The sequence below is a fragment of the Peromyscus maniculatus genome, chromosome 6 (assembly GCF_049852395.1).
Source record: "Peromyscus maniculatus bairdii isolate BWxNUB_F1_BW_parent chromosome 6, HU_Pman_BW_mat_3.1, whole genome shotgun sequence".
NCBI lineage: Eukaryota > Metazoa > Chordata > Mammalia > Rodentia > Cricetidae > Peromyscus > Peromyscus maniculatus.
Window position 1 is genome coordinate 80,188,976 of NC_134857.1, and position 19,949 is coordinate 80,208,924.

Sequence of the window (19,949 nt, forward strand, 5' to 3'; positions counted from 1 at the left end):
CCACACCCGCCTGTTGAGTTCAGGCACACTGTCCATAAAACCCTAGTTTAAATTAAATGAATCTGCAGTTTTGGAATGCTAGCCTATTATATCCGCTACACTTTCAGCATGTATTTATGTATCAGGAGGAAATCCGGGTCTCAAGGGGATATGCATGTGTCTGGGTGGTATGAGAGGAGTTAGCAAGACCAAGGGTTAAGGTGATGCTGCGAGCCAATAGGAGCGGTGTCTCCATAGTCCTGTGGGAGTGTGCTAAAACTCAACTCCCTGTCTCCCATGTTCATCCACTCAGTATTTTTTAAGCAGCGTTTTCTGAATCAAACAGTCAATGATTTTGGATGGGATCATCAAGAATAAAATATTGATAGCTCAACATTTGAAAGATGTTTTTTTTTCCCTAGACTACAAATTACTTTCTCACACAGTATCAAATTTTGACCCCAATAGTTGCCTATGACTCAAACCAAAGTGCCTAAAGCAGATGAGAACTGTACAGAGCCCAGTACTTGCCTGCTGACTACAGCTGACATGCAGAGCTTCATGCTAGTCCTTGACCCACTGCTCCCTCTGACACCTCAAGTTCTCCAAAATACAGGCCCTGCAGGCAAGAAGTTAGCAGTTCACTTCAATCTGTTTAAAATTGTTCATCCAGGCATGTCCATCTGCCGCCAACAGGCTGCATGAACCCCAGGATAGCTGGGAACACAGTCGAACACATTTGTGGATGACGGTGTCAGGTCACTGTGTCAAAAGCTTGGACACCTATGTAAGGATCAAGCTCTGGGATTCTCTTCTACTGGTACTAGGCAAGTGTTTCCTCTCATCTTAAAATTACTTATGATGCTGGAGAGATGGCTCCACAGTTAAGAGCAAGAGCACTACTTGCTCTTCCCGTGGACTCAGGTTCAATTCCCAGCACATACACAGCAGCTAACGACCACCTGTAACTCCAGTTCCAGGGGATCTGATGCTTTCTCCTGGCCTCCACAGGCGCAGCACACACATGGTACACAGACATATATGCAGGCAAGCATTCAGACAAATAAAATAAAAATAAATATTAAAAAAATCTAGAACTAGATATTGAGAATTATTGTACAATTATATAAATACAAGTGATTTTTTTAGCCATAACATAAAAATAAAGGTTTTTTTAATTATTAAAGATAAAATGCCAAACACAGGCCTTTTCTTGTGTACAGCTGGCCTTAGAAATATGGGTTAAGTTTTACTATCATTCACATTATTCCCCCAAAGGGTGGGGGGCTCTCTCACATAGAATACTGATCACTTTGCATAAACTTATAAAATATAACAGTAACCAAAAATAAGTGGAGAAAAGAAAAATGTAAGTTGACAGACACTAACTCTAAGTAGCTCTAGAATCACTTGAAACTTGGGGATACTAAGAAGAGAAATGGTGGGGTTGGACCTGATCAGGCGTTATGAGGCGACTGTGAGGTCCAGGACCCCTCTCAAAACAGACCTTCTTCACTTTAGCCTTGCGCATCAACTAGATCATCATGCTGAGGTTTCAAGAAACCTTTTGGTGTTTGGAAGGAGGGGGGGGGGGAATCTCACCATGCTATGTAGTCCTGGCTGGTCTGAAGCTCGCTGTGTAGACCATGCTAGTATTGAACTCACAGAGATCCACCTGTCTCTGCCTCCAGAATGCTGGGATTAAAGGCATGTGCTGCGACACCCAACCCATTTTTTTTTCCTTTTTTCCAAAAGAAAAATTGTTTAATACTAAGACAGTTATAACCAAAAGCTGCACAGAATTTGCTAGAAAGCATTTATCCATAAGTATTGTTCAATTCCCAGGACTTACAGCAGTAATTACAATCGATAAATATGGTATCAATGAATATGTATTGACAAAATGAAAGTCACTACAAAAGGCAACTGGGTCCTAAACATCACAGGCTGTGTAGACTAGCACCATGTCTCCAGCCTGAAAAATTAGTGAACCAAAGCTTTCTCCCCCATCAGACAAAGATATTCACAGGCATAATACCTGCTTCCAGTTCAAGACACACCAGGACTTGTGGTTTAAACCGTCACCACCGAAGTGAAGCACCTCAGTCCGTTTACCATCACCACCACCAAGCCTTCAGCATCTTCCTCATGGAACAGGACAAGTGTTAAATGAACAGAAGAGCTTCAGAACTGAGGGGTAGGAGGGTGCAGAGGGAGAGAGGAAAGGCAGAGAAGCAGTGACTGTAGCGGCTGGAGCTTGGACCCTCTGGGCTCTAAGAGAGAGCACCTCCAGCTCATTCACCTGCTGAACCAGTGAAGTAGCACAGCTTGCTATCCCAGCCTTCCTTAAGACTGACCTGGGAGAGCAGAAGTGGCTGTATGTCAGCCTGCACTTAGCACAGTGTGCCCTTTATAAGGGCGAGAGGTTGCTGGAAATCTCCGTGAAATGTTAATGCTGCTACTTTTATTCAGCATGTGTTTTATTGGTTGCTTATTTTATTGGTTGCTTAACATGTGTTGATCACAACGCTAATTCTAGCCTTCAAGTTCCTTTTAATCTAATGAAAAACAGACAGAAATGAGTAACCTTATTACCACATGATAACTAAGAAGTTGTAAGTGACAGCGAGTACACAGAGCAATCCAGTGTCTTTCTAAGTTTTGACAGAAAGGGTTTAAGTAAATGTCTTGAAAATGGAATGGACAGCTTATGAAGTAATGCCAGAGAGAAATTCTTAGCAATCAAGCAGACAGAACAAGTGGGGTTTCCAAATCGTGGGGTTTGCTAGCAAGTAGGGCAAGTGAAAGACACAGCCAGTGGGAGCTCTGAAGGTGGGTCCAGGCGCAGGTTATAAAGGAGCTCGCTATGCTGTTTGAAATACTCACTATTTAGCTCGGTGCAGCTCACTATTTAGGCCTGAAAAGCACAGAGACGCTGGGAGCAGGGGAGGGCCAGGATAGGCAGACACTGGCCTGAGACACAGGAATTCTGTGGGAGGTTAGAAGGATGGCACCATTACCAGCAGTTAAATGCTGTGTGGTATTTAGCTTGCATGGGTAAGTTGCAAACTGTTTTAATATATTAACAATATATTTTAGTTATAGAAATTATAGATAATCTAGAAAATACAGAAAAATCATAGGCTACATACTTAGAGATACTTAAATATATCTGTGGAATAGTCTACCACTTGGAGGCCTATCCCTTTTAACAAAATGTAAATTATATGTTTTATATTCTTTCCATACATCATAATGTTAGTATTTGTCTAAATCCATATTTAGGGTGTGTGATGGGAAATATATTTCTGTTCAATAATGCATTTAACTCCTCTCATCTCTGCTAAATTTATACTGTTTACCAATACTTATGATGGTTTCCTTATGAGAATTTTCATGAACTGGAAATACTGGGTCAAAGTCTACAAAGCTTTTCAAAGCTCTTGACACAAACTGTCAAAATGCATCAGAAGCAATTTGAGCCAATTTGCATTCTTTCTAACAGTTTCAATTTAACCACGCCCTCTTCAACACTAAATTTTCAATCCTCAATTTGATAAGCAAAATATTGTACAGTTGGATATGGAATCCTATTTCCTTTGGCCACGTTTTATAAGTATGGAATTTATTAGAGTGTGATTTTGTTCTCAGATTCTCTGAGATAATGGGATGGCCCCGCCAACTGTTGGAATTCAGGATGGGAAATATTTGCTTTAAGTAATTTAGAAACAGATTTCAGGTGCTATGAGAGATACAAAAGGATACCCAGGCCCTTTGCAAGCTCACAGCATACTTCAAGAGGAGAAGACCCTCAGAACTACTACAATTTCTGAAGCAGGAGTGGACAGAAGAGAAATGTAATGAGGCCTGTATCAATGGGGCCAGGGAAGCAATCTCCAAGTCTTGGAAGACAGTGTGAGAAGGATGGCATACTCTTTGGTATGAGACCCTACATGTCTATCTTCTTACCTCCTCCTGCCAGCAGCTCTGATGTGACATTCAATGTCCTCTGGAGGACCATTAGAATGGCTGATTCCAGTCCAGACCCCATTGATGGGTTCTACCGTGTGCAGAGCTTCTTTTTTTTGTCTCTCAATCCACAGTATTGGGAATGCCTCTGGATACACGAAAAAGTCCAACTGATGACAGATTGATCCTTAAATTTTGGACCATGTTAATTCATTACCAGGAACATCTCCTCTCTATATTGACAGCTGGATAGTAAAAAGGGATCATGGCCAGGACTGCACCATCAGGATAGTTCAGCTATAGGACAAGGCTCTGTATGTGGACAGAACAACAGTATCTCCTCCAGGGAACTCCTGTTAGCCCTAGGCCAACAAGAAAAGCCAAGTGAGGAGGCATAGAGTGGCCATCTCTTTTTATTCACTTGTTGACTAACCATCTACCATTTACAGCTTTGATTTTTTTATCAATAGAAAAAAAAATAACAGAGAAAAGTCAATGCTTTCCTGGGGCTTACTATTTAACTGTGGAGGAGTGATACTGGAAAAGATAAAGGATATGGAGAAAATGGAGCAAGAATGGGAAGTGGAAGAAGTTTAACTCATTGAAGTTGGCAGTGGTGGCAAAGTGGTGAAGGTAGCATTTGGAATCGAGGGGGAAAGAGGGAGCTGTGTGATCCAGGAAAAGGAATCTTCAAAGGGTCGGGGGGTGACAAGTACAGGGACTCTGAGGCCTAAACACCAAGAAGGAAGTGCTCCTTGGAAAAAGTGCCAGGAAAGGAAAGTAATGGGAACCCACCTGCAGCCATGAACAGGTCAGTCAGACACAGGCATGCTGGTCTGAGGGCTAGCCTGGGCTATATAGTAAGACTCTGTTTTTTAAAAAACATTCTGCTGAGCCAGGCAGTGGTGGCCCATGCCCTTAATCCCAGCACTTTGGGGGAGGCAGAGCCAGATGGATCTCTGTGAGTTCGAGGCCAGCCTGGTCTACAGAGCAAGATCCAGGACAGGCACCAAAACCACACAGAGAAACCCTGTCTCGAAAAACTAAAAAAACATTCTGCTGTGATTCTACCCAAGAGTGTGGTGTGTGTGTGTGTGTGTGTGTGTGTGTGTGTGTGTGTGTGTGAGAGAGAGAGAGAGAGAGAGAGAGAGAGAGAGAGAGAGAGAGAGAGAGAGAGAGAGAGAGAGAGAGAGTTGGAGAGATGGACCAGCAGTTAAAATCAATCACTGCTTGTCTTAGATGGCTTTGTTAACAACACAAGCTGAAGTTATCTTGGAAGAAGAATCTCAATTGAGAAATGCCTTCATCAGGTTGCCTGGAAGCAAATCTGTGCATTTGTTTGACTGATGGCACAGAGGGCAGTGCCACCCCTAGGCAGGGGGTCCTGAATTGTATAAGAAAGCAGGCTGGGCAGCACACGAGGAGCAAGCCAGTGCTGCTGCTTCAGTTCCTGCCCCCAGGCTCCTGCGTTGAGTTCCTACCTCGGCTTCCCGAGGGGACAGAGTGTGATCTTAGACTTAGAGGCTGAAACAAACCCTTTCTACCCCAAGTTGGTTTGGGTCATGGTGTTTTAATCACAGTAAGAGAAACCATACCTAAAGTGCTCTTGCAGAGGATACAGTTTCAGTCTCCAGCACCCACATCAAGCAGTTTGCCACTACCTGTAACTCCAGTTCCAGGGGATCCAGCCTTCTTTTGGCCTCCGTGGGCACCTGAATGTATGGGGTACTCATAAACTCACACAGGCACATAAACACATATAAATAACAAATAAATAATAAATAGTAAATAGATATGCATCATGCCAATCGGGTGCTGTGTTGATAACACACACTTAAAGAAAAGTGCTGGATGCTCCACTCTGTACACTGTTGTATCAGATTCTACCACTATACATTTTACACAGATACAAAATACTCTTTAATAGATAGAAGGTCTTTCTCTTTCCTTCTTTCTATTCGAGTAAGCCCAACAACTGTTTCTCAAGGAGGCTTGTGCTTTCTGAGATGGACTGTATCTGTTAGATGTTCAAAATACACATCTCTCTGGGGAGATTCATTACAGTTCAAATTATACATGTCTGTTAAAGCGGGGATCAGTTCTACCTTCCACATATTTATTATTGCTGCTTTCTGAAACTTCCTTCCAGCCCCAAAGAGGTCTTAATCCCTGTCAAATGTTATTAAGTTACGAACTTTTATACAGTCTTGAAGGGGATTGTTTGTTCAGTTTCGGTGACTCCTGGTTACTGCCAAATATTATTTCATTTCAGCACAGATGTAAAGGGTCCAATGACTTGAATTACTTCACAGTTCTGACACTGTGGAGAGATGGATACCAGTTTAATTATGGACAGCTGAAAATGATCTGGGAGTCACCTGCTCTGGATATTTATCATCATTATGAACTTCTCACCAGGCCGCGGCCCGAACACTTTCATAACGTCCCATTTGTGTTGGGCAGACATTATGATCTGTACAGAACCCACATTGTCTGTCACCTTTAAATTTATGGATAGACAATTTAATATTGCTTGATTATTTTCTTTTCCTCCTCTTGGCGTGAGGAAATGTGTTTCAGTCATTTGTGTTCTTTTTCCTTCCCTCTTTTTTTTTTTCTGTCTCTATTGCTTGCTCCCCACTGCTGCCGTTACCCTCCCAGCTGCTTTTCCAATTATGCCTCATTGGAAATTATTCATTACTTAAAGAATGTGGCCTGGATAGGTTAGACGCATGAAGGACCTAGCAATGCAAAGACTGAAATGCAGTCAGCACTCAGTGAATGCAGTGGGAATGAAAGAGGAGCCGGAGGGAAGTTTGGGAGATAGAGGATGCTTTCCAGAGACTGCTGCTGTCTTGCCTTACAGACATCATTAAGAAGCAAGATTTCTACCTCTAAACTGCTCTGTAACCATATATATTCTTCCACATTCTCTTTCTATTTCTGCCTTTCTCAAAATGGACCTTGATTTTTCCCAGCGGGGTTAGACAAAGGGTTGAGTGAACTGAGCAGTGGGGCTCCAGCCAGCTGGTAATAAGCCTCACCCATCCAGCTGCTCCCCGGTCCTCTTCTCTCTTGAAAGCCTTTCAGGAGTCCCCATTCCATACTCCATACTTAGATATCACTAAGAGCTAACTTCAGCCAGGAACTGTGATGAAAATGTCACTTACCACACTTAGACTTTATAGGAATTCCTTTAAATCTCAATATTGTCATGAGAACAGCACTACTCACATTCTTTTTCTGTACATCTTTCTCAAGAGGGGGTGATCCACAGACCCCCCCCCCCCGACCCAGATACCATTTTGACAGTGTCTGGAAATATTGACTGTCACAGCTAGGTAGAAGCCATGGATGTGAGAAGCATCCTATAGTTCACAGGAAAAACTTCCACAACAAGAGTTGCTGGTTCAAAATATCGATAGTGCCACTGATGAGAAGCTTGGAGATGGGTTTTTTTTTTTTACATCTCTGAAGCTTGAAGGGGTTAAGTAGCTTGTTCAAAGCTACCTGGTGATATCTGGGAAGACTGCAGTCTCCTAACTTGTGCCTTTGAGTCACATTGCAGGTAAGGTAGTTCAAAGGCTCCAGCAACAGGCTAATCATTCCTGGTACCAAAGAAACCACAGTTCCCAGCAAGAACCCTTTTATATAAGCACAGCTCAGTGTATGTGGCCCTTTTCAACTGTTTGCTGACTACCTGCTCCGGCATCCTTTTCACTAAGTATACCGACTCAAGCCCAAAGAGAGCAACATTTGACTCTTAAGCATTGACATTTTTTGCGCACATAGACACACACACTGGGGCAAATAATTCCACTGATTTTTAAATGTTATTAGCAGATCTGTAACAAGTGTAATATAAAGGCAGATTACATAAGTAAATAGTCACACTGCCCCTACAACTCTTTGAAGAAATAGAGTTGCAGTATACAATGAATAAATTATACATAATTAATCTGATGAATGCTTAACTGATAGATATAACATGTTTTCTGGCTATACATCAAAATGATAGATCATCACACATATTCATTTTAAACTACCAATTGAAAGTGTTGCTGTTGTTCTTTTTACTTCTTCAGTAGCACAAATGCCAGTACTGAAAATAAATATAAATACTGTGTATATTTTAGAAACTCAAATTACCTCCAAATTTTGTTTGAGGCACTCACATTTTATAATCACCCTTGTATGTGTGTACCCAATACCAGTCACAGCACATGCTTTCACAAGTCACATGAATGCATGCATAGCCAGATCCTGCATCTCACACTCAGCACACCCTTTCTGCCTTTTTCTCCCTCACAGTCTCTGTTGTATCCATGTCTACACCCACTCACATTCTCCCACACTTGTGCTGCTCCCGCCCGGGTTAGAGGATGTGTTAGTTACTTAAGGAAGAGTTTATTTTGGTTTATCATTCCAGAGGGAGAGTTTGTAATTGTGGGGACATCATGCCATGGCCAAAGGCATGGCAGGAGGAGCTGGAAGCTGGCTGATCACTTGTTCTCCACATACAGAAGTAAGAGAGAGACCAGAAAGTGGAGTGAAGCCATGAACCCCAAAGCCTGCTGGCAGTGATGCACATCCTCTAGCAAGGCCTCACCTCCTACAGGTCCTGTAAACTTTGCAAACAGAGCCACCAACTGTCAACCAAGTGTTCAAACACATTGCCAACGGAAGACGTTTCTCATTCTAAACACAAAAAAGGACTTCCATATCTCATCCAGAATTTCTCTCCTGTGTGGTCTGTTCCTCAGCTACAGCAACACTAAGCCGGGAAAAAAGGTGTTCCAAGAAGCACAAATGTTGAGACTGGGTTTCCTTTTCACTGCCAGCCTTGGGTAGGGAGGTCCTTTAAGTTTGAGAGAAGAGCCATCCCTTGCCCTCAGTCCTGCACAGCCATATCCAATACTCACTGCTTGGAAAGCTTCCCCCACACTCTGTACTGAAGCACACAGTCTCAAAACACAGCTAATCACCCATATAACTAAATTAAATACAAAGTGAGCTGCCAAGGGAAATTTCTCCCATTCTCCTAAGTGTTAGGATGCAAAAGGCACCAGGCATTGAGAAAGCATATCAGAGGAGAGAAAGGTAACAGGAAGACATCAAAAGTAAACTGATCATCTCTGATGTTTGCCTCACACCAGCCCTGTTTATCTTCATACAGCAAGAGATTTCCTAAACGCCCAGAAACAAAGATCTCAGCCTTGCCACCACAGATCTTCACTGCTGCCCCCACTTCAGCACACTGTGAAGCTGAGCACACACTGTCACTGTCACAGGTGTGCAGGTTTTGCTTACACTGGTGGCATCTGTTGAGGATGGGGCTGAACAATTGTCTTTTCTGGGTGTCTAAGTTAGGTTTTTTATAGCTGTGAGGAGACACCATAACTATGGCAATGATTATAGAGAAAACATTTAATCGAGGGTGGCTTGCTTAGAGGTTCAGTCCATTATGATCAAGAAGGGAACCGTGGCAGCACGCTGGCAGACATGGTACTGGAGCAGAGAGTGCTACATCTTACAACAGGAAGCTGACTGACTGTCACACTGAGGGAAGCTTGAGCAAAGGAGACCTCAAAGCCCACCCCCACAGTGGCACACTTGCTCCAACAAGGCCATACCTTCTAATAGTGCCACTCCCTTTGAGGACCATTTTCTTTCAAACCATCACATTCTACCTCCTGGCCCCTAAAGGCTTATGGCCATATCAAAAGGCAAAAATGCATTCAGCCCAACTTCAAAAGTTCCCATAGTCTATCATAGTCTCTACACAGTTTAAAAGTCCAAAGTTTCTTCTGAAATGCATGGCAATCTCTTAACTGTAATCCCCCTGTAAAAGTCAAAATCAAAAAAGCATAACACACACTTTCAACATATAATGGCACAGGATATACATTACCATTCCAAAACACAGGGAAGGGAGCATGGTAAGGAAATACTGGACCAAAGCAAGACCTAAAACCAGCTGGGCAAACTCCAAATTCTGCATTTCCATGTATGATGTCAAAATGCTCTTCAGATCTCCAACTCTTTTCAGCTTTGTTGACCACAACATTTCTCTTTCTTGGGCTGGTTCCACTCCCTGTTAGCAGCTCTCCTCAGCAGGTATCCTACAACTCTGGCATCTCCAACATCTTAGGTTCTCCAAGGCAATCCATGCCTCACCACAGCTTCATGCAATGGCCTCTCTACTAGGCCTCCATTCAGGGACACCTTGACACATGCCTGGCCTCAGAGGCTTTCTTTAGGTCCAAAGACAAATTCCATATCCTGTTTCTTCTATCCTTAACTCTAAAGCCAGAACCATGTGGCCTTAGCTGCCAAGTTCTGCTGCTTACTAGGGCTGGAGCTTGGTCCCCTCTATTAAATCACATCTTCACCAGCTTTCTGTCTTTCATTGCCTAAGCTTGGCTATCCTGAAACTTGCTCTGTAGACCAGGCTGGCCTCAAACTCAGAGATCTGCCAGCCTCTGCCTTCCCAGTGCTGGGATTAAAGGAGTGAACCAACACACCTCAGCTCTAAACTTTTCTTTAATTCCTTTTCTGGGTAGGATCTTGCCCTGAGGTCACCACTCCCTTTATTCCATTTCTTAATCTTTTAGAACACAGGATTTAGCTCCATCTCACTTCCTGATGCTCTTTTTCCCCTCAGAGTTTACATTTTGTAAACTTTACTCTGCTCAGCTTGCTCCTTTTCCTTGTACATCTTCATTAGAGTTAGCACTAATATCCACACAACAGAGTCTATACTAGGCTGTTTTGAGATTTCCTTTGCCAATGGAATTAATCCAACACTCTTCACTTTAGCCTCAGGCACACTCTTTGGACAAGGGCAAAAAGCAGCCACTTTAATCATTAAAATGTCATAAGACCAATCTCTAAGCCACATACTAACATTCTTCTTTTAAATCTCTTGGTCCTCACAGTTTATCAAATCACATTCAGCACCACTGCCTTCCATGCTCCTACTAGTATGAACCATTAAGCAGTGCTTAAACTATTCCACTGCTTTCCCAACCCAAAGTACCAAAGTCCATATTACTCCATACAAAAGCATGGTCAGCAATACCCCACTCCTGGTACCAACTTCTGTTTGAGTTTTGTTTTGTTTTGTTTTGTTTTTGCTGTGAGGAAACACCATGACCATGGTAATGCTTATAAACAAAACATTTAATTGAGAGTGGCTTGTTATAATTTCAGAGGTTCAGTCCATTATGTTCATGAAGGGGAGGAGCATGGCAGCATGGAGGCAGACATGGTGCTGGGGCTGAGAATACTACATCTTGCAGGCAACAGGAAGTTTACTGTCACACTGAGGGAAGCTTGAGCAAAAGAGACCTCAAAGCCTACCACCCCCCATGGTGACACACTTCCTCCAACAAGGTTATACCTACTAATAATGCCACTCCCTTTGGAGGCCATTTTCTTTCAAACTACCACACTGGGTATAAAATGAAAAATCCCCCAAACAATTTTAAATGAAGTAAACTTTTCCCCATTTTTCACATCATAAACCACCCTGGCTAAAACACATGGCTACTTATGTGTTAGTTTTATCCAATTAAAAATAAAATAAAAAATTTCAGTTCCTTCAACTTCTAGCAATATTCAGCTAATCATTAGCCACCATACACAGAAGCCATATCTTACAGTACAGATAAAGAACTTTTCAATTACTACACTCACCTCCAAATAAAACTATCACTATCAATATAGACAAAGATATAAAGTTGAAGAATGTCCTGTGTTGGTGATGGTGGACAACAGACCGACCCATGACATGTTGGTAGGAACAAAAATGCTACTAGTAAGAATATATGGAGGCCTAATATAAAAAAATAGCCTGCATGTCTACCTAATTAAATGACCAAACACATAAGAGAAGACTACTGTCTATTAAAAAACACACACGAGCAAAACATGTCAGTACAGCAAATTGTCCCAGATGTTTTTACATAAAACATAAGCCACAAATCACTTAATCATACAAATAGCATGGTTGTATAAAACATGAAGAGGGTGTGTGTTTGTGTACATAAATATATATAGATATAGATATATAGATATAGATAGGAAAGAGGGGGAGATCTGCTTATAAATGTACAGAGAAATACGGAAGGTAGCATGTGGATTGGTTCATAGTGCTCGTCTCTAAAAAGAGGTCTGGTACAAGAATTGGGGAGATATTCTCTTTTTGCTGTGCAGCCTCTTCTATTGTTGAGATGTTTTTACCATGGGAATGGATAATGAATCCATCATACAATGAGAAGATGAGTTAACCAAAAGAAGGTGATAGTAAAAATTAGACATAATTTAGATCCTTTTTATCTAAAAGCCTGCTTGTTTAGCTCTATGCAAGTTTGGGTAGCATTGATCTCTAGTTGCAGATTCTACTCTTGTGTGCTAAATTATCCACCCAATTCTAAGTAATCTACCCAAAGAAGGGCTAAATATAAAATAATGCTTTTTAAATTGCCAGAGTTAGAGCAAAATTCCATAGCCCCTCCAAAAAAAACTCTCAAACCAAAGGATCTTTCCCTACAAAAGGACCCCATAACTGTTAAAAGCTTCTGAAAGAAATGGCTTCCCTTGGCCTTCTACCTCCCCTGTCGCTCACACACATAGCCACTCCTTGCCATCTCCTTCACAACTTGCCTTAAAATTCTGCTCTAGGCAGGAGAAATGCAGATCCAAAATCTGCACATCTGCAGTACTCACTTGAGATCAAGTGTGTATATTAAGCAGTGAATAAGCTGTCCCTTGTGGTAAGCACACTGGGGAAATCAGGCAGAAACCTCATGATTTTCTACCTCATCCATCCATCCATCCATCCATCCATCCATCCATCCATCCATCCAGTTGCCATGGGAATGTAGAAACCAATTCTAAGCACTGGGAAGGCATCTGCCTGTGTTTAGTATGTGAAGAGGTGCTACAAAGAGGAAGAGTGGTTGGGGGGAGCACTAGTATCTGTGGGTGGGCCTGACTGATCCCCAGACAAGGGAATGATTTAGCGTCTTTGTTTTATTTTCATTATCTCAAATCATTAGATAGCAAATCCAATGGAGTCTTCTGTAGCTGGAGTTTTCTCTCCAGGTCCCGCCAAGCCCCGGCAGTCCAACAGCCCACTTATAAAATAAGTATACAGACACTTATATTATTTACAAACTGTATGGCTGTGTCTAACTGTTCTTATAGCTTAAATTAATCCATTTCCATAAATCTATACCTTGCCACATGGCTCGTGGCTTACCGGCATCTTCACATGCTGCTTGTCATGGCGGTGGCTGGCAGTGTCTCTCTGCCTTCCTGTTCGCTCAATTCTCCTCTCTGTTAGTCCCGCCTATACTTCCTGCCTGGCCACTGGCCAATCAGTGTTTTATTTATTGACCAATCAGAGCACATAAAGAACATCCCACAGCACCTCTTCATGCACAGTGAGTGTTGCAGAGGTAGATGTTGTTCTTGCTGAGTGTGCTCAGAATCACAAAGCATCCTCAGAGGAAAGGGCATCCATCCACATTTTCAAAGCACTCTTCACACAGCAACTATGTCCCATCCCCACTGTAACGCTTGACATTCTTCCACAGTGACCTTTCCCAGCATAGGTCCCATTCAGTCACTCTATCCAAAGCCTCTGCATGTGGGCAGGTCCTTCCACCTGCAGCCCTGAGCTACTGAGCTCCCCGGGACTCTAAGGCTTCACCTCACCACAGTTCTCACCAATTTAGTGAGTTCAGTTCACCCCTATGATTCATGTTGGGTTTCTGGCTCAAGCCAGGCACAGTGACCTGATGAGTACCCAGGTTCAAACCCATATCTGACTTCTTTCTTAACCAGTTTGGGAAACCTAGATTTTTTTTTGTCTAATTGCAGTCAGCTTCCTGCTACTGTGTTCTTTCAAGTCTTCCCAAACTTACAGCCTTTGTTATCTTACTATCAAATAAACACACTCACATGCAGAGAAAGAAGAAGGAGCACACAGACTGAAATACATACATAAAGAAACACACATACCCAGATGTACGTACACATGTTGACCTTAACTCCCAGACAAATAACCTCTAGGGTACTGAAAGGTGGAAGGTTGACTCCTTTTCCTTAATTAGCACGCATTAGGTAGGGAAATGAAGCCTTTCCAACGTGGTCTGTAAAAAGGAGAGTCTTCTCGTAAGTCCCTCTCCCCTTTCAGTTTTTAAATTCCCTAAAAGGTGTCCTTCAAACAAAGGTCTGCTGAGGATTTGTTGTTCATCTGAAGCCCAAGTCCTGGCTTCTGACTCTACATCTGCGCGGAACGGTGGGAGAAGAAAGAATTGCTGGTGGGAACTCATGTGTGCAGACCTTTCCTTTGCTGCCTCTCCTGGGGATGGCCAGGAAAAGGTTCAGTCTCAAATCTTAAGTTGGCATAGACTTGTTTCTTTCTTGTTTTCTTTAACTTCATTAATTATCCCAAGGGCATTCAAAAGAGCCATAGCTGGAGTCATGTGACTTCAGAGAAAGCCCAGAGGACAGGTGTGTCCAGGCTTCGCCATGGCTGGTGGTTCCTCTTGCAGGCTGAGCTGTCTGGGGGTGTGTCTGGCCCTGAGTGGCTTCCTTATGGACCATCAGGGCCAGCCAGAAGGAGGCGGTGCACAGGGCTACATCACCCTCTACTGTACCCACTTTGCATCTACAGCTCATCGAGTGCCAGGTGCCCGCTATCCAGTGACATTTCCCAGCACCCATCTCCTCGCAAGAGTAAGACATCACTGCTTGTTTGATGATGTGCCAGGTTTTTATCGAAACCCAGCATGCTACAATTTTCAGATATGTAAATTAACTTTTATGGCCTGCAAAATACTTCTCTCTGGGAACTTTTGCTTGTGCTTCCAGTACATTTTAACCCAATGAGGTAATGTTCATACACTTTTGGAGTCAAGAGGCTAGGAAGTACATCCAGATACATCCCATCCATTACCACGACATTAGGTGGGCTTCACCCAAACCTTTCTGGGCACAGATGAGAATCCAATCTTCGAAGATCACCAGAAGACTGAGGCTCTGGGTAGCCCGCTCCAGCACTGACTCCCTTCAATACTGTCATGATCTCCGTACTCCACAAGAATGTCCCATGCCAGACGGCTATGAGCTTTAAAACCCCAAATTTGAATATTTGGGACCAGATGTCACAAAGCAGCCTGATTGTCAACACACTATTCAGCTGCTATTGAAAAATGACATTTCAAACCAAACATTGACACTCACCCTCGGGGTTGGGCCCAGTCACACAGCTTTATTTTAGAACAAGTTCCTAGGCAGTAGACCCCCTTGGGATCCCAGAACATCTTGGATCTGGTCATTATTAAATAGAGAGGATCTGCAGGTGTCCTGTCCATTTTCTTGATCCCTAAAATCACATCAATCATGCCCTTTCCGTAATTTGTGCCAGCAGAACAGAACCTGCCAGGAAAAGCAGCACTGTGCTTCCTGGGGAGCACTCCTCTCTCCACACCCCACATCCACATACACACAAGACACACACACACACACACACACACACACACACACACACACACACAGATACACACACACACACACACATAGATGTACACACACATACAGCTTTTGGGTCTCTGGTTTGTTCCTTTGGTTTTTGGAAAGGGAAGCTTTAAAGACCTCCTCTTCCTAGGTTTCTCATCCTCAGTGCAGAGCAGGAACCTGTACAGTCTCCACAAAGTCTAATCATATTTTGGCATGTGAAGATCCACAGGGCATTCTCCAGTTCGAAGCAAAATATGCACCTCCCTTCCGTTAGGCTATTTCCCTTGGCAAAGGGGAAAGTCGGAGAGACTGGACTGGCCATGGAAACCCTGACCCAAGAACTAGTGTGAGCCTCAGACAAGACACAGCTCCAGAGGAGCAGTGCACACGGTCATTGTCTGAGATGGAGAGCCTGAAATTGACACCATATGCACCGGAGGAGTGATTGCTCCAAGGGGTGGGGGAGGAAAGCCACATGTCAGAACATTTTAGCAACACCTAATCCATCTCGAGGTTATAAATAAATATGATGCTCCTTTAAAAACAAAAGTTGAAAAATCTTTAACTAGATTGCTTCTGTGACAATCCTTCAGGCAGAAGTGGACTTTATTAGGGAGACAACAGGAATGAGGAGAAACGCATAACAACTTTTATGGTATATTTTACATGATTTTATTTTTTTCTTGCAGTAAATAAAGTGGTTATAGGGCTCCAAGGAAAAGGACCCAGATGTTAGAAAGTTGTGTGAAATTTAGGGGAAACAAGCTGTAAAAAACACAGCCATAAAATAGGCTGTCAGTGCCACACATCTGGACAATACAGCTGTATGTTCCCAGTGCCTGTCGTCACCCAAAGAAAACTCAATAACCTCATTTCACCCCAATTAGTCCACATACCAGCAGGATCAACATTAAGCTGCAAGAGGGGTGCAGCATTCATATGGTGCCCCTGTGTCAAGCAGCTTTTATCTTTCCCTTGGATTTGGTCACCACGAAATAAGAGACTGCCAACATAGTCGTTTCCACTATTATAAAACTCGATTCTGTTATAATGTCCTAATAAGTCAAAGTGTGACACTTTGGACTACTGGCTGTGCCAAACAACAGCAGACTTTCTGTAGCATGAAAGTGACCTGCCAATCATCCCAGATGGGACCCCGCCTGGGTCTCCTTAGCACAGTTCTGGGAGTCTGGCACCATTGTACAAAGTGCTGGCCACCTTGTGGGAGACGAAGCTGGGAATGAAACAACCCAATCTCAGTGGCACTGGGCACATTTCCCGTGTATGTATTTGGCCAGTAACGGCCTGTCTTTGCATTAAGATAAAAAACACAAAGAAAACACCATCTCACCCTCTTATCACTGATAGACTGTGTCCAAGACTGTAAAATGTCACCATTCCTAATAATCATGTTTCTTTATAGGTGTTGGTGGCAGCAAAAACAATTATGGACAGTGGAGAGAAACTTACCTTACCCTTGATAGGGAAACTCTTGAAATTTCAACTTCTCCAGGTTAAAGTAAAGGACCAGCAGAGACGAGAAAATGAAAAGAAGGTACTGTATGGCACCTGGGTCCCCAGACCTCAGCAAGTAGTGGGTGAAACACAGTTAAAGACGTTGCCCCTTCCTAAGCCACCAGAGCCTGTGACCTGGCAAAGCTGGAAGTCACCTTGTGTCCTTAGGGAAGGAGCTACTCATAGATGTGTTTGAAGAATTGTGATGACATTAACACAAGTACCCTCATTTGTGAAAGTGGCAATATCCAGGTCACGCAATCAAGGTGGTTTTGTGGCAGAATCCGGAAAGTATTGTAGCAATCACGGGGCCCAGGAAAGAGACAGAGACACAGCAAGTAAATATAAAAACAAGAGGGCAGAGTCCTCAAGTCTGGAGCTCGCTGTTTACATTTCCTGCGATATTCTCGGAGTGTTCATTAGAATGGCAAACACCACTGTACTTCCATAGCAAAATGACAGTTTCAGTAGCATCCGTCCTTCCTATTTGCAGACTCCCCCCCGCCCCCCATTTGATCATTTTTTCACATATGGAAACTTTTCGTTTACTTTGCCTGTGGAAATCAACCAGCATGCTTTGTTAAGTCACATTTGCATCTGAAAAAAATGTATCTTAAAAAGCCTTCCGTAAACTGATGCCCAATTCAGAGCCATTTGTTATGATCATTACTTGAAGTGAGAAATGCTTTCCTTAGTTTTCAAATCATGCTGAAATATTTTTTGTGATGCCAAATGCTTCTCTATGTATGTGCGTAATGAGTGTGCACATGCATATGTGAAATGGGTTAGAAATGTGAATCCTTTGTGACCATAAGCAGAAGGGACAAAAGCCAACTGATGGAAACAGAAAAGGTAAATATGTATTTCCATTATGCCTCCCTTACCTTTGTAAAAGCCTTAGGTCTAGGAATCCTATTTGATTAAACTCCTGACTGGATAGTTGGGGTGGCCATCAAAATGATGATGACGACAACGACGACGACGACGACGACGACGACACCACTTTGTACTTGCAGTATAGGGCTCTATGCTTTCCTAAGAGAAGCCCGTTTATCATCATATCATGGTGGCACATATGTACCCAGGAAAATTCTATTCCTAGAAATGGTTGGTGTTATAGTTTTCTATCTACTGATGCTCCTTCCATCATTGATCATAGATTTGTACCTTAAGAAACACTCAGAGAAGTTAAGAGTTAGCAGAAGAGAATTTAGATAATCTGAAACTACTATAGAAATCACGTCTTTTGTGTTTAAATGCCAATGTCATGGGAGAACTTGAATTATACACTTTTATATAAACCGTGAGTTTAGTAAAACGCCCACACCTGTGCACAGACAAACAGCATGCTGGAGTGTCACTTTATGTGTTTGCCACCTATTATAATTCAGTAATTGTTTACTACAATATTTTCAAATTTCAGTAAGCAATCTTCAAATAAAAGTAGAATATCCTAGACACTTGGAAATTTTTTAATGCATGAAATGACATAAAATATGCTTGCATTATTCTCTTGCTCGGCATTTCTCTGAATTGTGAACTATTTAACACGGTTAGGAAATTCTGAGCCTATGGAAAGAACCCTGATTTGCTTGTTGAAAATCTGAGTGTCTAATGAACTGTGGCTTGAACTTTAGATATTGGAGAAAAAAGCATGAGACACAGTAAAAGAGCTCTGAGCAATTAAGAACCAACAATTACATAATCTAATTTAATGTCCTTATTATCAGTGGTTCCCAGAGCGCGAGTCCCTTGTGTTTGAGTTGAAACCATCTGAGGAGGTGCTAACTAAATCGATGAAAACTGATTGGAATAGATTATTCCCTAGAAAGTCCTCCTCATAAATGCAAGATGAAAGGAGTTGTTTGCGGGGTGAGGTAATCTATGTACATTTCGGCAACACGGCCCCGAGAGGTTAGTTGGAACAATTGAGGTTAATGCTTGTCAGCCAAAAGTCTGGCAGAGAGCAAAGTAAGCGTGCATAACATATAGTCCGCTGCAGCTAATGGAAGTGTGTTCACAGTGGGGAAGAGGATTTTCTTCCTCTGCTGAACCCAGGAGAAGGCTCTGCTTTTGCAGAGGGAGTGAGTGGGTCTTCAGCTTTTTCAACCTTGCCATTAAGTCTACAGAGATATTTGCTTTCATGTGCTAATTCTAGTATATTGCTTACATCTGTACAGCCCCAAGAATGTTTTATATCTTCTGTGTTTGATTTTTGGAAATGAACTTACTAAAAAAAATCAATGCTTTAAAAAAAAGTCCGTAGCAGTAATTACAGAAAACGTTGAGGCAAAGATGAGGACGCAGAGAACTAATGGAGTTAGGTGTCTCTTGTCTTTTTGCCCCTGTGGAACAGATGTCATGTGTCACTATATATTTGGTCCTATTTCCTCAATCAAAATTTTCTTTACAAGTAAATGGTAAATTATACTTTCAAGTGCCAGATAGAACAAAGATACTTTAGACTCGGTGAAGTCAAAAAGCATGCTGCAGTTGGATTCTGGCCATTGATTTTGCCTTCTGCTTTGAAAGAAAACTTGCTAGGTTATTAACATCATGAAAACTATAAGAAAGAGGTACTTTGGAGAAAAAAAATGTAAAACCTGTAGTGTGTGAATTCCTAGGATACATGTGGCAGCTTCTAGTTGTAAATAGGTTGAACCTGTTTGAAAACATGGATCTGTTTGGAAACACTTTGATAATGACTTCCAGAAAGATCAATATAGATATAGATGATAATATAGATATAGATTAGAAGCATGCTCTATTGTATAAACATTTCTAAGATTTTAGAACTTCTGAATATGATTCTCCTGCATTTTAATTGCAAATTAGACTGTTTATTATGTCATAAAACTTGAACAGGAGTATTTGCTCAGAAACGCATCTCCTATATACCATTATCTCAATGATCATTCTGTAATTTTAGTCCTGTTGTTATCATCTGTTGTTAA

At 42.2% G+C, this 19,949-nt stretch overlaps 1 protein-coding gene across 3 annotated transcripts in view; it reads left to right on the forward strand.

Moving 5' to 3' along the window:
* Spag17 (sperm associated antigen 17) overlaps positions 1-19,949 on the forward strand; it is a 236,522-nt gene that overhangs the window by 53,526 nt on the left and 163,047 nt on the right. The window contains exon 4 of one of the 3 annotated variants that reach the window (XM_076574715.1): positions 16,904-17,035. The exons of the other annotated variants lie outside the window; for them this stretch is intronic. Coding sequence (XP_076430830.1) covers positions 16,904-17,035 — 132 coding nt within the window. The remainder of the gene's footprint in view (positions 1-16,903; positions 17,036-19,949) is intronic. 3 annotated transcript variants of the gene reach the window in all.